General features: G+C 37.1%; 2 protein-coding genes across 2 annotated transcripts in view; one reads left to right on the top strand and one right to left on the bottom strand.

Annotated features, from left to right (window-relative positions):
* Nucleotides 1–1,612: 1,612 nt before the first annotated feature.
* LOC129766945 (protein obstructor-E) lies at nucleotides 1,613–16,364 on the bottom strand. The gene is made up of 2 exons (XM_055767543.1): nucleotides 15,919–16,364; nucleotides 1,613–2,463 (listed from the first exon to the last, which is right to left on the bottom strand). The coding sequence occupies exons 1-2, from the start codon at nucleotides 15,965–15,967 to the stop codon at nucleotides 1,832–1,834; spliced, it is 681 nt and encodes a 226-aa protein (XP_055623518.1). The 5' UTR covers nucleotides 15,968–16,364; the 3' UTR covers nucleotides 1,613–1,831.
* The window catches only part of LOC129766948 (uncharacterized), a 53,277-nt gene continuing 44,867 nt past the window's right edge, over nucleotides 8,539–16,948 (top strand). The window contains exons 1-3 of the mRNA XM_055767547.1: nucleotides 8,539–8,879; nucleotides 8,978–9,022; nucleotides 9,081–9,185. Of these exons, the coding sequence (XP_055623522.1) occupies nucleotides 8,616–8,879; nucleotides 8,978–9,022; nucleotides 9,081–9,185 (414 nt within the window). The 5' untranslated portion in view covers nucleotides 8,539–8,615. The remainder of the gene's footprint in view (nucleotides 8,880–8,977; nucleotides 9,023–9,080; nucleotides 9,186–16,948) is intronic.

Raw genomic sequence — 16,948 nt, forward strand, 5'->3', positions numbered from 1 at the left:
TTCACACACCTAGCAGTGGCTTATCAAAAAAGGGGGTCTCTTACCACAGTTGATTCGTTGGATAGTTGGTGAGAAGCAACGAGTGGTTGCGACACTCCCCCTACTTTTATGTATTTGCAACGCCGATTTCCTCCAGGCAGCTTGGTTTTGATGTCTCTGTTATGGAACCGCCGCATGTGTCGTCAATTTCAACCAATCAGAAGTAAGTATTTCCGTTAGGATAGGGGTTGAGATTTTTCAATTGTTCTATAGTTAGTTTCATGACATATATTATATTCTCTAATATGAAAAATTGTTATGGAGTGCCGAAATCGATTGACGCAAAAAAATAAAGACCGTGGAGGAAATTGAAAATTGCGTTGCAGTCACAATGTGACCTTGGCGGTAGTGATCCCCGATTTTTGAAATTATTCGTTCATCAGCTAATCGAATACTTTTCAGCAGTGTGTTATTCGATACGATTAATCGACACAAAAAATCGATTAATCGATTAATCGTCACATTGAGAGAAATAATTAGTTAGATTAATATTTCTCATTTGCTAGAAAGCCATCTGGAATCAAAAAATTGTTCATTCCACCTGAAAATCAATACTTATCTTTTACGCAATGCCGTCAGCGTGAATTGAGCTTCGTTCACAAGTACATGTAGGGGAGCGTCAAAGATAATGATTGATTTTCAGGATAAAACTGCAGTTGACGTACGTTGTTTTCTCTTAATAATCGATTTCTGTAGGAAGTATTCGATTAATCACTACTTGCCGGTGTGTCGATGACTATCCGGTTGAGAAAGGCGTACGGTGGGACACAAACGGCCTCGATACGGCTCCCGAGAGAAGCTGCGAACAAACTGGTGTAGAAAGGTAAAGTAAAAGTGGGATGGTCCGCGTGCCCGTTGAAAGGGACAAATGAAGGAATAAAGGTATTGTCTTGTTCAAGGACAAGAAAGAATCGCTACATCTAGAATTGCTTCTACAAAGCCAAGGGCCTGACTTACCCTTTTCAGGTTCACCAACACTTGAAAGAGTGATTTATGAAATTTCTTTGCATTTATAAGTAATATCCGAAACAAGCAAATTAAATAAATGGAATGTCTAGTCCTACGTCATAAGCGGTCATGTCTTGGATACAACCCCCTTTTTTTCAATAAAATGGTGTATTTGATGAAAAATTCAAACTTTTGATTTTTTTTGTAAGTGTGTATAATTTTTTTCTTCGTTGCACTAGAAATATAGTTTTAATTTTTTTTGTGATCTTAAAAGGCAGCGGCACACAGCGAGGTTAGCGGGCAGTGGCAACTATATTGTCACCAATTTTTCAACTGTTTAAAAGTTTATTTTTTATCAAAGGTAAATATGTGTTCCTCCTCATGTAAGGATTATGTTCTGTGATTGGAGGCGAATGAACTGCAAAGTTTAAAGCCTCTTAAAAACAAAGAAACATGTTCTGTGAAGTTTGAGTCGGTTCCGTGCCTAGTTACCACGACCTTATAAAGGGTCAATACAGCGGAATTCACTTCTGTACTGTTTTCATATACCGCTCTCTTGTCAGCCACGTGACCAAAGGGCTGTATCTCCTGACATAAAGTCAAGATTTTACCAACGAAGACAATGTTATTGATTCAGGTTTGCTTAGCTTTATTATTCGATTTAATATTTTACATAAAACGGAAACAGTACAATGATGAAACAGTCAATGTGGTAACAATTCTGTACATTTTGGAAACAAACGGAATCTGGACTAATAACACTGTGTATGGAAGAATGGAAATGATCTGGACTTTATACAAATTTAATAAATAATTAGGGACTTGTTTCTCTCAAGACGTATGTCTAATGTCTGCAGGCATGTGGTGCATCTTCTGGATCTTCACAAGTAAGGGAATCCTCGTTGAACACCTTTCCTTCGCCGCAGGTGATCAAGCGTGGATGACCATCGACACAGGTGATCAAACGGTGACAATCTCCGGGCACAGGGAATCTTGGGTATGGCCAGAATCGATGATTAATCGAATTATCTGGCACTGCGGATGGGCATTTGAATCCAATCACAGCCTCTGGATTACACGCTTCCAATAATTGATCAGGCCACTGGCAACCATGAATGCGGTGATCGTAAACTAGTCCTGGTTCACAATGCTCCGGGTGAACTTCACCGTAAGCACACTTTGAGTACGTGGTGGAACACTCATGACTGTCAGGATAAACACCGAACAAATATTCACAACCTGGAGTCGAAATTGGAGTTTGATCGGTCGCGAATTTACGATCTCCACAATCTACAGCCCAGTTGTAGTTGCAGTGATTATGGACTGCTCCTTTGCCATCGAACAGCAAACCGTTTTCACATGTTTCCAATGTCAGCGTCCCGTTCGTGCAGAGAAAGAACTGGTCGCAATGATCCGGATGCAGATAGGCTTGCTCGCCGTGGGGTTCAGGGCACTGTGGGACAGCGGCAGCTCGACCTGTTGGGAGGAACAAGCAAACAAGAAAATGTAAAGGTTGTTTGTGCAGTCATCAACAGATCATCACCGACTGTGTGGATCGGAAGTATTTGAATATTCATCAGCTTGCAATGGATGATAGTCTAGCAATTTGATGCAATTGCGCTTTGACATTTTCAAAAGATTAAAACATGTTTCTTTTAATAATGAAATACGATGTCAAAGGTGAAATGAATGAAAATATCTTTATACTTCGGAAATGGAAGTGTTATTCAAACTTTTATATACATATGAAAATGGGATTATATGCAATTCAACTAGTATCACTTATCCGTTTGATGGTCTTACATAAAATGTGTATGAAATAATGTTATTTCACGTTACTTGTACTATGGTAACGTGAAATAACACTATGTGCACTATGGAAACTTGAAAAAATAAAAAACAAATATTTCTGGCTTCAAATGTTGTGTTTGTCTCAGGTTTGCCCTATGCTCCGTTTCGAAGTTACAAGCCAATTAGTGAACCTAAGTCTGCGTAAGAAGCACGTGAAGAATGCGCACAACGCATACATCATTTGCTTACGGAATGGATATCCTTATGGAAATTCGCCCAATATACGAGGAGCTAAGTCGTGATGACTTACTGGAAAGATGCTTGGGAGGCTTCACACAAAATGCAAACGAAATTCTTCAAAAACCATTCATTGTGGGAAGAAAACTTTGGAAATTGCAGCAACTATAGCAGCCTGTATTTTCAATGACGGTCTACAAGATGTTTTGGAGATAACAAAAGAACTTGAGCTTGAAATTGAACCGGAGTGCAACAATTTCTTCGAAAAATCGGTCAAAGAACGAATCGATCGAGCAGAGATGTGGATGTCAGAAGCAGCGAGAGAAACCCGCAAGTTCAATTTGGCAACAAAACAACCACAGGAAGATCACCTTTTAAGCGTTGAAGGACAGTTTTATAGTCCAGGAATTGCAGACTGAGGATACGATGTGAAATGAATGAAATAAATGTATCCAAATTTTAAAACGCGTTTTTCTCGAAACCATGTTTTGGGAGTTCCACCTCCGGAACGGTCCATCTGATTTTAATGATTTTTTTTCCAGATTCTCTACTGGATTTCCTGTCATCGTACGTAGGATTTTTTTTTATATTTTATAAAACAAAATTTTGATGAATGTTTTTGTCTCGTTTTTTGAGGGAAAAAACTGAATCTGCAAAAAATGTCATTTCGTCAAAAAACAATATTTCGAAAAAAACTTTGTACGATGACAGGAAAGTTATCCAAGATTACGTTAAAAAAATTGGTTGAAATCGGTCCACCAGAAAAACTGGTAGAACTCCAGAATACCAGTTTACATGATTTTAGCTGCAAGGGCTTAACGAACCGGTTGCAGCTATTCGGGTGACAGTTCAATTAACACCAATTCGTTGTTTGTTTGTTTATAGTGTTACTACCCTTTAACTTGTTTATGTTATGCCTAGATTGTACATGAAGTCAGGTATATTTACGGTACCTCTGTAGATGTATATAAAGTTACTCAGATTCAATTATCGTTCATCAGTCTACAAATCATCCTTATAGAGTGAATAACAGTATACCACAACGGACTGCAACAGAATTTTCTCGTGTTGTAAACCGTTTCCGAAAAACAGTAATAAATGAAACGTTTCTTAACCGTGTCAGTGATTGAGAAACTTAAGTTAATGGGATGCAATATCCTTTTAGATACATCTTTAAAAATTTGCGGATCATGTCGTTTATCTCCATACTTTTCTTAACCGAAGAAGTGCAATACTGAGGAGCAGAACAATACATAAGAGCAACCTTCTAACCCTGATGTAGATGAACCGATAGCAGTAGTAAATCCTTTACAAGAAATTCTATCAACAATTTCAGTCATTTCAGCATCTTCGCAAGATTCCCAAAACAGCAAATTACCAGAGTATTCCAGAGCGTACAATATTGAGTTATTCAAGAAGGGAATCGCCGGTATTGACGTTAATGATGAGGAGACTCAGGCTAGTTACCCTGAGCAAAAATTCAAAGATATTTCTAAAGGTATTAAAAGAAATATATATGTATATACATTTTCCTTTTCACATGGAGCAGACGAGGAGTCCAACTCTAAACAAAAGACTAAAGAATTTGATAAGATTATCAATCAGCTCAAAGAGAAATTTCTCCACACAGAGACAACAGGATCAGGAAAAGTTAGAATTTGAACGATTCTGCCTAAGTTTTGGTCCGTACAAAAAATTGAAGAATTTTTATTATGACAACGATATCAGTCGATCATTACCTGGAGAGAGAGACTATGGGCGCTATTTCAGGAAACGAGACGAGCAACTCGTCTCGTCTCGTCTCGGCTTCAGCCACTGTTGAGACGATCATAATATCCTATTCCAGTACACGAGTTTAATTGAAATGTTTTTTTTGTAGACTGGAGAGACTTCTGTCCCTTTTTCTCGGTATGATCAGTGATGTTAGATGTTTTTATTTTGAGAAAACAACGAACATTTTTAAAATTGATCAATCGATACTCTTTTCTTGGTGCCAAAATACTAAAATCATAACAAAAAGGAATAAGATCCATATATCTTTTGGTTTCATTGATATTTTTTTTAGCAGCATGTGGTTTCATCACTCGTTTTCGACGTTTTTATTTGCTGCGCTAGCGAAGTCTATGTTTGCTGCGGATGTTCACTGATAACGTCGATTCTCCTTAAATTTTAAATCATCTAAATCTGAACGTACCACCTCGACGGTTGCGAAGTATCCCTTTCCTCCGAATCATACTTCGGCGAACGAATTATGTACACCCATACCTCGCTAGACGGCCGCTCTTTATACGGCATTTCGCTATAACGGCCCTCTTCAATTAAGACACGTTTTCGATTTACGGCCTAAAATGTTTCGCTATAACGGCATGACATCGGGGTTCACAAAAAAAAAATGTTGATGTCAAATGTCTTCAAATTGCACGAATTTTTTTTGTCGAAAGTTGACTCTGAGAAAAGCTTTTACTTGTGTGATTTTTCGGTTTTCAAAGACTCAAACTTTGAGGTCATTTTTTTCCCATACATCCATTGACACTCTAATGTATTCATCCTTTGACCTTTGACATATATTTGATGTAACATAAAGATGTTATTTTTTATGTACAAATGTATGTATTTTTATGTATTTATTTTTGATTTAAACGACAAAAATGCATTTTGAATGATAATTCATGTTACATATTCAACAAATTTGGATCAAATTTGGACAAATTTGAATTTGTATTATAATAATTGATTGCTTATACGGCTTTTCGCTTTGCGGCCAAGTTTCGTGGAACGTATCTAAGCCGTAAAGCGAGGTATGGGTGTATACAGCAGTAGCTAACCTTTAGTGTGCTTCCAATGCAGTTTCTATGGGGTTTGACTTTAACGTTTCACGTTATACGAGGGCGGTCCGATAAGTACTTAGCCTCATCGCGATTTTTGTTCATAGCATCAGACTGAACCGGTAAGTAAGATAAAAAAAATGAAAGGACGGACTGGTTTTGTCACAGACATAGAAATTTTGCCAAAAGAACATATTAAGGCATTACGTGATCGCGTTTCGTCCATGGCATGTCAAGAAAATTTGCAATCTGAAAAAATTCTTGATCGATCGGAAATATAGGACTAATGATGAAGTGATTACCGAAACTGAGGCCTATTTTGTGGGAAAACTGAAAGAGTACTATAAAAATGGTATCAAGTTGCAAGATCGCTATAATCGCTGTATCGCCCTCGAAGGCAATTATGTTGAATAATAGAATTGAATTTTACCAAAAAAGTGATATTACTGTGTTACCTTATAAACTTTTTAGCCGAACTGTTATAAACGTAAGCGTGCAATATTTTATTCTCTGACTAACTGACATCCATTGTAGGCATTCTAACATAAATCTCCGTGGAGTTCGCCGATCACATTTCAATATCAAGCTTGCAAGTTTGCAAGGAACAAAACGGATGCACAATAATCAAAATGCGGAGCAATCAATGCTTTGCAGATCATCATTTTACTTTCAAAGGTCAGAAATCGAGTTATTCCAGAAAGTACTCCGTCTTTTTGAGCTGCTTTCTTTATTGTGTAGTTTATGTGTTCGTTAAAGTGCAGTGTTTCATTTAAAATAACACTAAGATATTTTATTGATGACGCCCTCTCCACTGATTGTCCATGAATAGTTATATTAAAGTTGTTACTTTCAATAAGACGTGTCGATACAATCATGTACTTAGTTTTATTAATGTTTAATTTTAGCTTCTTCCACTTCAACCAGTCATTTAGATATTGCAGTTCATGGTTCATTTTCATGTAACTATCTTCCAAAGTATCTGCCACAACGAATATTACTGTGTCGTCAGCAAACAAGTTCACGTCGCTATAGTTTAACACCTGTTCAATATCATTTATGTAGAGCAAGAACAATAATGGCCCCAGAACACTTCTTTGAGGGACACCCAAATCAACTGGTTCCGCTGACGATTTACAGTCTCTATACCTCTATAACAGATTTTAGGAATAGGTATGATGATAAAATTTTTCCAACTATGCTGAAATTCGTCAAGGAACATTGATCCATTTACTATGTAAGAAGATGCTCTTTGATAGCATCAAAAGCATCTATCAACATTCTTTTGCTGACATATTCAACTCCTGCACTGTTTCTTAAATCCATCACCAACCTCCTCAGTGCTTCCGTGTTAATGGCTCTGAAACATCTCAACTGGGAAGACAGGCTAACGAAAGTAAAATTGAGTTGTCTCGATGAAAAAAGAATGATTCTGTGTATTTCTTGTACATTTGACGTAAAATATTTATTTAGTTTTTCTGCTGTTAAGGTGTCATTGAGCGTACCATCATCAAAAACAATGCCTATGTCATTACTGCCTCCTGGATTGCAGAACAATTTGATTTTCTTCCACAGCTTCTTTGGATCTTGTTGAATTGAACTAATTTTATTTTGGACAAATTTATTTTTCAAATTCTTTAATTCATGCACATAAATATTTCTCCATATCTTGTACGTTTTCCAGTTATCAATGCTTTTAGTACGTTTCGCTATTATCAGATATTGATCCCGTTTTCGTTTCATGGAAGCCAACTTAGCATTATAACAAAACTTGTTTCCACTATGTCTTAATGTTGGAATATCAGACATTCAATTAGTGCTTCTTCTAGTTTTTTTTGGCAGTCTCATGAAGAGAGGTTTGTTCTCCAATGGTAATTAGTTTGTTCTGTAAAATAGATAATAATGTACTTTTCGAATAGTCACTCCAACATTTATGCGTTTTTTGCTTTTTTTTTATCTCAGAAACATCTACGTCAAAACGATCGAGAATCATACCGATTGTTTCATGATCCGAAATTTTGCTGTCAATGAAAATCTCGATCACCCCATTGTCATAATGTGTAAGAATTAGATCAATGGTAGTAGAAATTGTTCTTGTAACTCTGGTGTGATCAGTAACACTTTGTTTGAACCCGTGGCATAGATAATTCCTTTGAACTCAGCGGATTTTGTATGTTCTGTTCAATCAATCAAATTAAAAACGCCAGTTATAACAATTCGTTTTTCTCCATGCAACAGAATTTTCATCTTCTAAAAATACTAAAAAATCCTTGTCACTACTGCTAGGCCAACGGTAAATTCCAGCGTAGACTCCAGACACCTCAGAGCCATGAACCAATTGCAGGGTGGCCACCCATTCGGGAAATGCGGGAAAAAATCGGGAATCAAAATCCATCGGGAAAAAGTCGGGATTTTTTTGCCACAGTGTTTTTCGAAGCTCTAAAATGTTACTGTATGTGTTTTGGAGCGTTGAAACGTCGCACGAGATGCAACAACTTTCTCTTTTTGGTGTACCAAGATGAAGGATGTCTTGTTTTCATCGAAATTTCTGTCTTACTCGCACTGCCATTAGTGTGCGTGCGTTAAATGTCAGTATAGTGTCTATAAAGTTCTTCGGGCACCTGTGTGTGATGGGACAAGAAAGAGAACACGATAGTTTCACTCAAATTTTTCGCATTGCGATACTAGGAAAACGAGTAAAACAGTACGCGCCTGCAATAATAATTTTTGCTTTAGAAGAGAGAGCCTTTCAGAATTTCATTTCGCGAATCCAGTACAATGTCGAGTTCTAGATTAAGGACTTATCCTTCTCGGTATGAAGAGCAGTTTCCGTGGTGCACTGCTGATCCCAATGATGCAGGTTCAGCTCGTTGCAAGTGGTGTAATCGTAAGTTAATAAAAAAATGTTTAAAATTAATTCCATGGGTAAAGTTGCTTTCACAAGTCATGAGAAAAGTAAAGGACACCAACGCACAACTCAAATACGGCAAACTAACCTGCAAATCAGTAGCTTTTCCGTTTCAAAAACGCCAGCGAGATCGGGTAAATAGTCCAATAAATCAATCTTCGTTCGTTATATATCCAATATGTTGTTATTTCTGTTCGGTAATCCGATTGATTGGTAAATGTCATTACCACAGAAAGTACAACTATCCGAAGTCCTGTTATCATACGCACTAATGGAGGTAATTACTAAACTATTTCAATTAACTAACATTTTTAGAATCGAAAACATTATTATAGCTTTCAGATAATCCGTTTGATTCGAACGCCCTCGTAACCATCACCGCCACAGAAGCACCAGTTATTCAAAGCCCAAGTCAAGCACCGATGAAACTGCAAGAAACTGTAAGTGTTATCAACAAATTTGTACTCAATGAAAAGGTGATCACGGCTGAAATTATATGGGCTTTGGAAACTGTGTACACACACAGTTCTTATCGTAGCTCAGGTGCCAATGTCTCGATCTTCAAAACAATGTTCCCTGACAGCCAGATTGCTAAGCGTATGGAAATGGGTAGAAATAAAATTGGTTATTTGATTACTCACGGAATTGCTCCGTATTTTTTAAATGACCTTTTCAACTTACTGCAGGATTGCAGTTAATTCGTCGTAGGTTTCGATGAAACGCTGAATAAAGTAGCTCAGAAGCAGCAAATGGACATTGGTGTACGATTCTGGAATAAAAGTACAGATCAAGTTAAAACAAGGTACATTGGTTCCGCATTCTTGTCATCGACACGAACGAACGACCTTCTAGCAGCGTGAAGGTGTGTTTTTCAAAAAATCCTGCTCTGTTGAAAAAAGTAATTCAATGTTCCATGGATGGCCCAGCAGTAAACTGGAAAATGTTTAAGAATTTTACAAGTGAGTTTCAAAAACTTACATCAAACCCGTCGTACGAAATTCTCAACATTGGAAATTGCGGACTGCATACTGCTCATAATTCTTTCAAGCAGGGGCTACGGAAAACCGAATGGAATTTGGATGACTTTTTGAGAGCATTGTACAGTCTGTTTAAAAACATTCCTCTGATAAGGGCAGATTACACGGCAGTAACGGGTTCAACTGTATTTCCGTTGAAGTTTTGTGATGTTCGCTGGGTGGAGAACAAACGTGTTGCGGGACGAGCAGTTCAACTGTTACCACATCTCAGACGGTTTGTCGGCGAGGTAAGGAAACAAGAGGAGAAAAAGCTTAAGGAGAGTCATCCAAACTTTGAACGGAGTTTTGCATCAGTTTTCCGGTCAAAGGTATTCGAGATTGTCGCCAATGCTGTGGATTATAGGCTGTTGGGACCTTTTTGTGTTACGGCAGCATCGACAGTTGAATCGTTTTTGCGTGAATATCAGTCAGAGGCACCGATGGTTCCTTTCCTTTTTGATGACCTAACGGGACTTGTAAGAGTTGTTATGGAGAAAATTATGAAGCCCGAACAGCTGAAAGTGAAGCCTAAATCACTTTGTGAACTTGAATTCACCGAAACTAATCTTCTGCTACCTGGAAATATTGATGTTGGATATGCAACGAAATCCGCAGTCAAAACAGAGAGGGATATCGCCAAAATTTCCGATATAGATGTCCTTCTTCTTCTTCTTTTTCTTTGTTTACGGAGACTTTAAATCTAACAATTCATTCGTCTCCGTAGATGTCCTAATATTTCGTACCAGCTGTCGTGATTTCTACTGCGGATTTTTAAAGAAATTGTTCATACGATCACCTTTGACATATCCCATCACTCGTTACCTGACGTGTATTAACCCGGATGTGATTTCCAACTTTCCGGCTATAGCAAAGAAACGGATGGAGTTATGCTTGGAAGTATTTGTTGATAAACAACATTTACCTGGCGCATGTGCAGATAAAGTAAAGAATGAATACGGACAATTGTGTTCAACGTCTTCTGCTAAAATTATGTTATCTGCATATCGAAAGAAAGATCAAAGATTGGACAACTTTTGGATGGAACTTTTCATTCAGTCAAAGATTGAGTTTCCAAATTTGACCTTATTTGTGAAAAAAGTTCTGATTCTATCGCACTGCAATGCATCATTGGAGAGAAGGTTTTCTATCAACGAAAAGTGCTTGATAGTAAACCAAACCGAGGAGAGTCTTACGGCTCAGAGAATCGTATATGATGCAATCACGAATGCAGGAGGAGTTACTGGTGTTGTCGTAATGAAATCGCTCATCCATTACGGTTACAATGCTCACTCAAGATACGTGGAGTTCTTAAAAGCGAAGAAAACTGAAGTAGATGAGAAAAAAATCGCTGCAAAATGAAAGCGGGAAGCAGAAAAAGAAGTGAAAGAACTTGAGGTTAAAAAAATGAAGATGCTGGCTGACGCTCAGAGAGTTGCAGCGTTGACGGACGAAAACATTAAAATGCTCAAATAAAAATAATACGATTACAGTAAAATCTGTTTTTGTGCGGTTTTCTGTTCTTGTGCGGTGTATGAAAAGAAGCATATTTGATGAAGTTATCGTCCATTTAGTTTTTTTCGATGGTTTATATGCATTTCAATGCGAAAAAAACATATTTAAGTCTCAATTATCCCCATCTGAAATCATTCCCCTCCTGTCATTAAATGCTCTAAGTTTTTGCATGACATGATTTCTAACAGCAACACGTTTCGACATGCAACTAAAAGCACAAAACAGCCACGCGCAACCGAAAAGGAAGTGTCCCATCGCAAAGCAGGTAAACAAAAGGAAATTGAACGGTGAATGGCGCGGATTTGAGTTGTTTTCTTGAGGAAAACTTTTTTATGCGGTCCCTATCTACCGCACAAAAAAAGGTTTGCCTGTAATTCACTTTTCTCTTATGATTTTCTATGGCATCCAAAAACATTCGTATCTTTGAAAAAAATAGTAGTTGATATTTGAAATGTAGATCCAGCATACGGGCTGAAACAAGTCCTTAAAATAAATCAAGGTTCTGGAGTAAAAATAGAACGCATTTCAAAGAAAAAGGAGTCAGATTCAGGGTCATTAAAAAGTGCTACTTACTTCGTGTTATTTACTTCATCTCGTCTCATATGCTCCTGTTCTTGCTAAGCATTTTTGTCTAGCGTTATTTTAACAAGACAGGTCTTCTGTGTAATTTTATTTGCGACTGATAATGAAATAATAATGCACGAGCTGTTACTTTAAATAAAAACCTAAACAAATCCTCATATCTTACTGAATTATATAATGAGCTATAAAAAATGTTTGCTTTTTTTTCTTTCTGATTGTTCAGGCATATGGATGAGATTTGATTCATGTAACTCAATTTGACTTACATTGAATTAATTTTAGAATTTCTATTGCATAGAAGAGTCCATTATTGATATTTGGTTCAACTCATGAACTAATCATAGAGGGTATCCGGGACATGCTCAAAATATATTTAGATGTGATTAATGAGGTTCTGGTCAGTTAGTCTAAAAAATGAAACTTTTTTATATTCTGGGTAAGTAGAGGTGGAATGGAACTGATACGTTTTAAAGCGCTTCTGTTTCCAGGTGTATATATTTCTGAAACATTGCCGTCCTGAATCCTACATCCAATCCAAAATCTGTTGCTGAGAAACACACCGTCCAATTTTTGCCCCATGCGGAACTTGGAAACAATAAGGTAAAAACATTTTCGCAATTCTTGGTTCAAAAATCATTTTTTCAACTAACGATACAATATTATTAAATTTCCATTTTTGAGTCTAGGATTTTTTGAAATGATGCGGGAAAAAGTCGAGAAAATGCGGGAATTCAAAAATTGAAAGTGAGTGGTCAACCTGCAATTCTCTCCACTCATATCACTAGATATTAGTTTAAAACTCAACGAGTTCGAAATGTGCATAGAGTAGTATACGCAGATCTGGGCAAACGATTCAACATTGTGTATTCAACCATCGTGATCCCATTTAGACCAGACATTCCTGTTGGATCTGTTTCAACCATAACTAGTATTTTCGGGTTTTTGTTAAATAATAGCAACTCAACTTCGTCAAAATGCGTACGTAAACCTGCAACATTCAGATAGATTAAATCATGTGTATGATTTCTTGGATGGCTAGAAAAAGTAGTCTACTAATTCTTTTTTCATATCGTATTTGCGTAGGAATATAGAGCAGTTAACACTCCGTCAACTCTTCGCTCGTTTTTATTGTAGAGAAGCTGAAATTTATTTCCTAGTGTTATTAGTATTTGTTTTATTAACTTCAATCTTCTTTATAAGTTACCACATGAAAGGGCCATCTTGGTAGCTAGGGATTAAAGAGAATTACTCATGAAAGTTTTATATTGGGATAAGGTTAAGTAGAACGAAATACTGATCAAATTAATATTACATTTCAGAATCAATGAAGTATTTTATTAGTATGTCTTGTAATTTCATTTCTAAATAACATGCTTTGATTGTATTATTGAATTTTAAGTTCAAAAATACGCGTTGAAATTCGGACCAATCCCCCGGCTCAAACGAGAATCGAAGCCCCTAGCTGCTCAACCATTGCCGGAAGGTTTTCTTTAAAGTACGCTAAAAATATAACGGAACCTGAACAGAGAGAAGTCATAATATGGTTTCGAAGCAGATGATCGGATGAATGGTATTGTAAAACTGGTTGCCACACTTTAAACTTGATCGCACCAAAACGCGAAGAGAAAGGGAGAGCGGAAACCTATACTGGTTTTTCTATGCCGATAATAACCACTGCTTTTTCAAGGTCTCCTCTCCGTGTTATTTAGAAGGGTAATACTTTTTCAAGTTGTATAATCATATTCGCTTCGCACATTGTTTGAAGGCTAGCCACGTTGTGGAGTACGCCCGAGATTTGAAAGTAGAGCTGCTATAGCCGCTCTGATTTTGGGTTGGTTTTTGAACTCGTCGCTTGATAGCACTGGTTGAAAAACTGGAAAGTTTTGGTACATAGTGGGGTAGAACCCTGATCCATGCAACCGTCCAGTCATGTGTCATTAAATCCACCATGTACTTATGTCATCAAATTGGGACTGCAATTGATCATAAGTATTTTCACATTTTCACGTTTCACACTCAAAATGGATTGTCGGTAATTATCGTGTGATCGATGTAGCCAAACGTGACGTCACGTGTTCTCGGATGCATAATTTTCCATAGATAATTACCCAATCATTGGCCGGTAAGTGATTCTTCGATCGTTTTGCAAAATAAACATTTCGAACGCCGATGTTCACCCTCGCGTGAAAACAATGCAATCGGGTGCTTGTGAAAAAGGCAATATCGTCTACCACGTTTCATTGAGCAAACTAACCTTTTAGTCATTAATGAAACTTCACCCATTATAGCCGCTACAAGAATAAATAACCTTCAACCATTGTTTATAGTTCAATTTTACGCTAGTATATGCAGGACGTGCCATTTCGAAGAGATCAGCAACTGAGCAACATACTCGTATATTCAAACAGGTTGCAACTAGCGACGAGAGGCAAATTTTGCAACTTGTTTGTGCAGCAAATGGCATGGTGCGAGAAAAACAAGTTTGTTGGATTATTGCTACAGCTTCCCTTTAAAATTAGAAATCTTTAATTTTTGTTTGAAACAAAATCAGAAATTCATTCTGTTCAGTGAAACAGAACAGTATTTATTCATGACGACCATTTTAATTTTTATGAGAGTAGATAAGTGGTACTGAAACTACGTCAAGACAAGACTGATTTGATACTTCATTACTATTGCGTTATACATGATTGAGCACGAAAAGCAGATTCTAGCTCCCCGCAGATATAGCTATCATAAGGCTATCTTTGGAAACGTGTTTCTGCTCAATCAAATCGATAGAACCTGTGTTACATTTTCTACTAGAAGATAGTATATTTGTGAAAATGGCACCGAAGTGGAAATGTTTTCCATAGAAATAATCGAAAGCAACGGCTCTTTTAAATTTTCTTTTTAAATCTTTTCACACAAGGCTTGGAATGTTTAAGTAACTTCGCTTTCTAAATGTAGAATTATTTGACCCCTTTAAAAAAGAATCCAAAATTAAGTACCTTGAATCGGTCCATTTCTTCTACGCCAGTGCTGGGATATTATATGAGTTTAACTTTTTATAAGACCGTGGAAACTGGGTAAGGAATCGATTCAAATTTCAGAGAATATACTCCTTACATGAGGAAGAGCACATATTTACATTTGATAAAAAATAAACTATTGAAACATTGCCCGTTATTTTCGAAAACACTGTTTGCCGCTGCCTTGTAAGCTAACTTTATTGGACCTTTGGTTATGCAAAAATTAAACAATATTTGTAGTGCAGCGAAAAGTTTTTTCTTAAATAGATTTACAATGAAAAAAAATGAAAATATGAATTTTTCTGTTCAACCATTTTTTATTGAAGAAACTGCATTATCTTACACAACAGATTATATTTTTAGCAGCCCTTAAAAAATTGGGGTATTGTCAAATACCTTTAGAAGTCTTTGGTTAAGCAAAATATTGAGTTAATATTCCAAGTGCGGCGAAAAAAATGTTTTGTTGGTGACAATATAGTTGCCACAACCTTATAAAGGGTTAAAAAAATTAAATAAATGAACCACCCTATATTATCAACTCCACCCATTAGAACTGAGTGTCAAATTTTAGCTAACACTACTCGTTTCAGTTTATTCGATGCAGCCATTGCGCGCCGCTGCGTTAGATTATCGAGAGACCTCAATGGCGGTGCCGATATGCAAGCGAGAAACCCGTTTTGGTCTCGCATTGACACGCACTCAAGTGAATGTATTCCCCAGGTGAGACGTCGTCGAAACCACAAACTGGCGCGGGATTGCTATTCAATTATTTATATCTCTATGTAATAATCACTGTCTAACGCAAATCGTGCTAAGGCGTAAATGAGAGGAAGGTGTGTAATTCTAACGTCCTTTTCCCCAATTGCAAGCTGATGTTTAAATTGCGATATGAACTTTAAAGCTTCGAGTTGCGAGACTATTTATTATATTACACAATGTATTGAAGTCTGAAGACAAAGTATTAACATCGATGAATATTTGTATTTCAATGGCCAAATGTGTAATAAAGCCTCACTCTACAGGGGAAGTAAAACTTTAAAGTAATTACTTACAAACTGCAGCCAACCCCAAACATAGAATCAATTCGCCAAACCGCTTCATTTTTTTTTGCTGCGATATGATGTCTTCAATTTCCCGGCACTATTCCAATCCACTATCCACTTATGATTCACTTTCGAAGCGCCACTACGATGCAGTGATCACAGCTGCCGATGCAACGCGTGCGTCCGTTGGCTTATTGATCACTAATAAATGCTGGAACACCAAGTTAAACTAACCGACGACTGTTACTAAGACTAAAACGACAATAGCGACATAGGCGCAAATTGTAGTAGCAGTTACTGAAAACGCGCACGCTACACAAAATCACTACCGTGATGTCCGATGTCTGTTTACGAATAAAACCGTAGCCAAAGTCTGTTGACCAGTTTTCAGCAATTCACCTTTTTAATTTTTTTCTGTTTCTTTTTTTTATCGGTGGTCTGTGTCTCAAGCCCCCGGTCCGTCTACCACTAGCGGTGACGGCGAAATACGAGTCGAACATGTGCCGAATTCAATATATGGGTACCGTCACTTGGGGATAATATTGAAACTCAGGAGTTTTGTTCGAAATGGCAGAATAAAAATTCATGTTTTTTCATTACATTTTTTTCAAAGTGCATTACTGCACTGCGCTTCTCAATTTAGTGTCTCTTTTATTTATTGTTTTCACGTAAGACTACGTCTAACTGGAAGATATAGGGAGTAAAATGAAAATCTAGGCATTGAATATGGAGGAAAAAATTAAAGATTTCGAAAGCTTGTAACTCGAACATTTCTTAATAGATCGCAAAGATGTTCACATCGATTGATAGAAAGTATTTCTCCGCATCTATTACAATGAATAACATTTTATTTTTCTTAAGATAAACGAATGAATAGTAGCGAAAGATCACGCATTGTCCAAACACACTATGTGCGTCGGTCCAATTTGTGCTTCTCAAATGGGTCCGACCAATAGAAGCAACCAGAGTAACAGCGGAACATAATTTGGATACAAGCAAAGAATTATATGTGATGATAACCCCTTGTGATTCTACCGCC

This window comes from Toxorhynchites rutilus, chromosome 1 (assembly GCF_029784135.1).
Source record: "Toxorhynchites rutilus septentrionalis strain SRP chromosome 1, ASM2978413v1, whole genome shotgun sequence".
NCBI classification, from domain to species: Eukaryota; Metazoa; Arthropoda; class Insecta; order Diptera; family Culicidae; genus Toxorhynchites; species Toxorhynchites rutilus.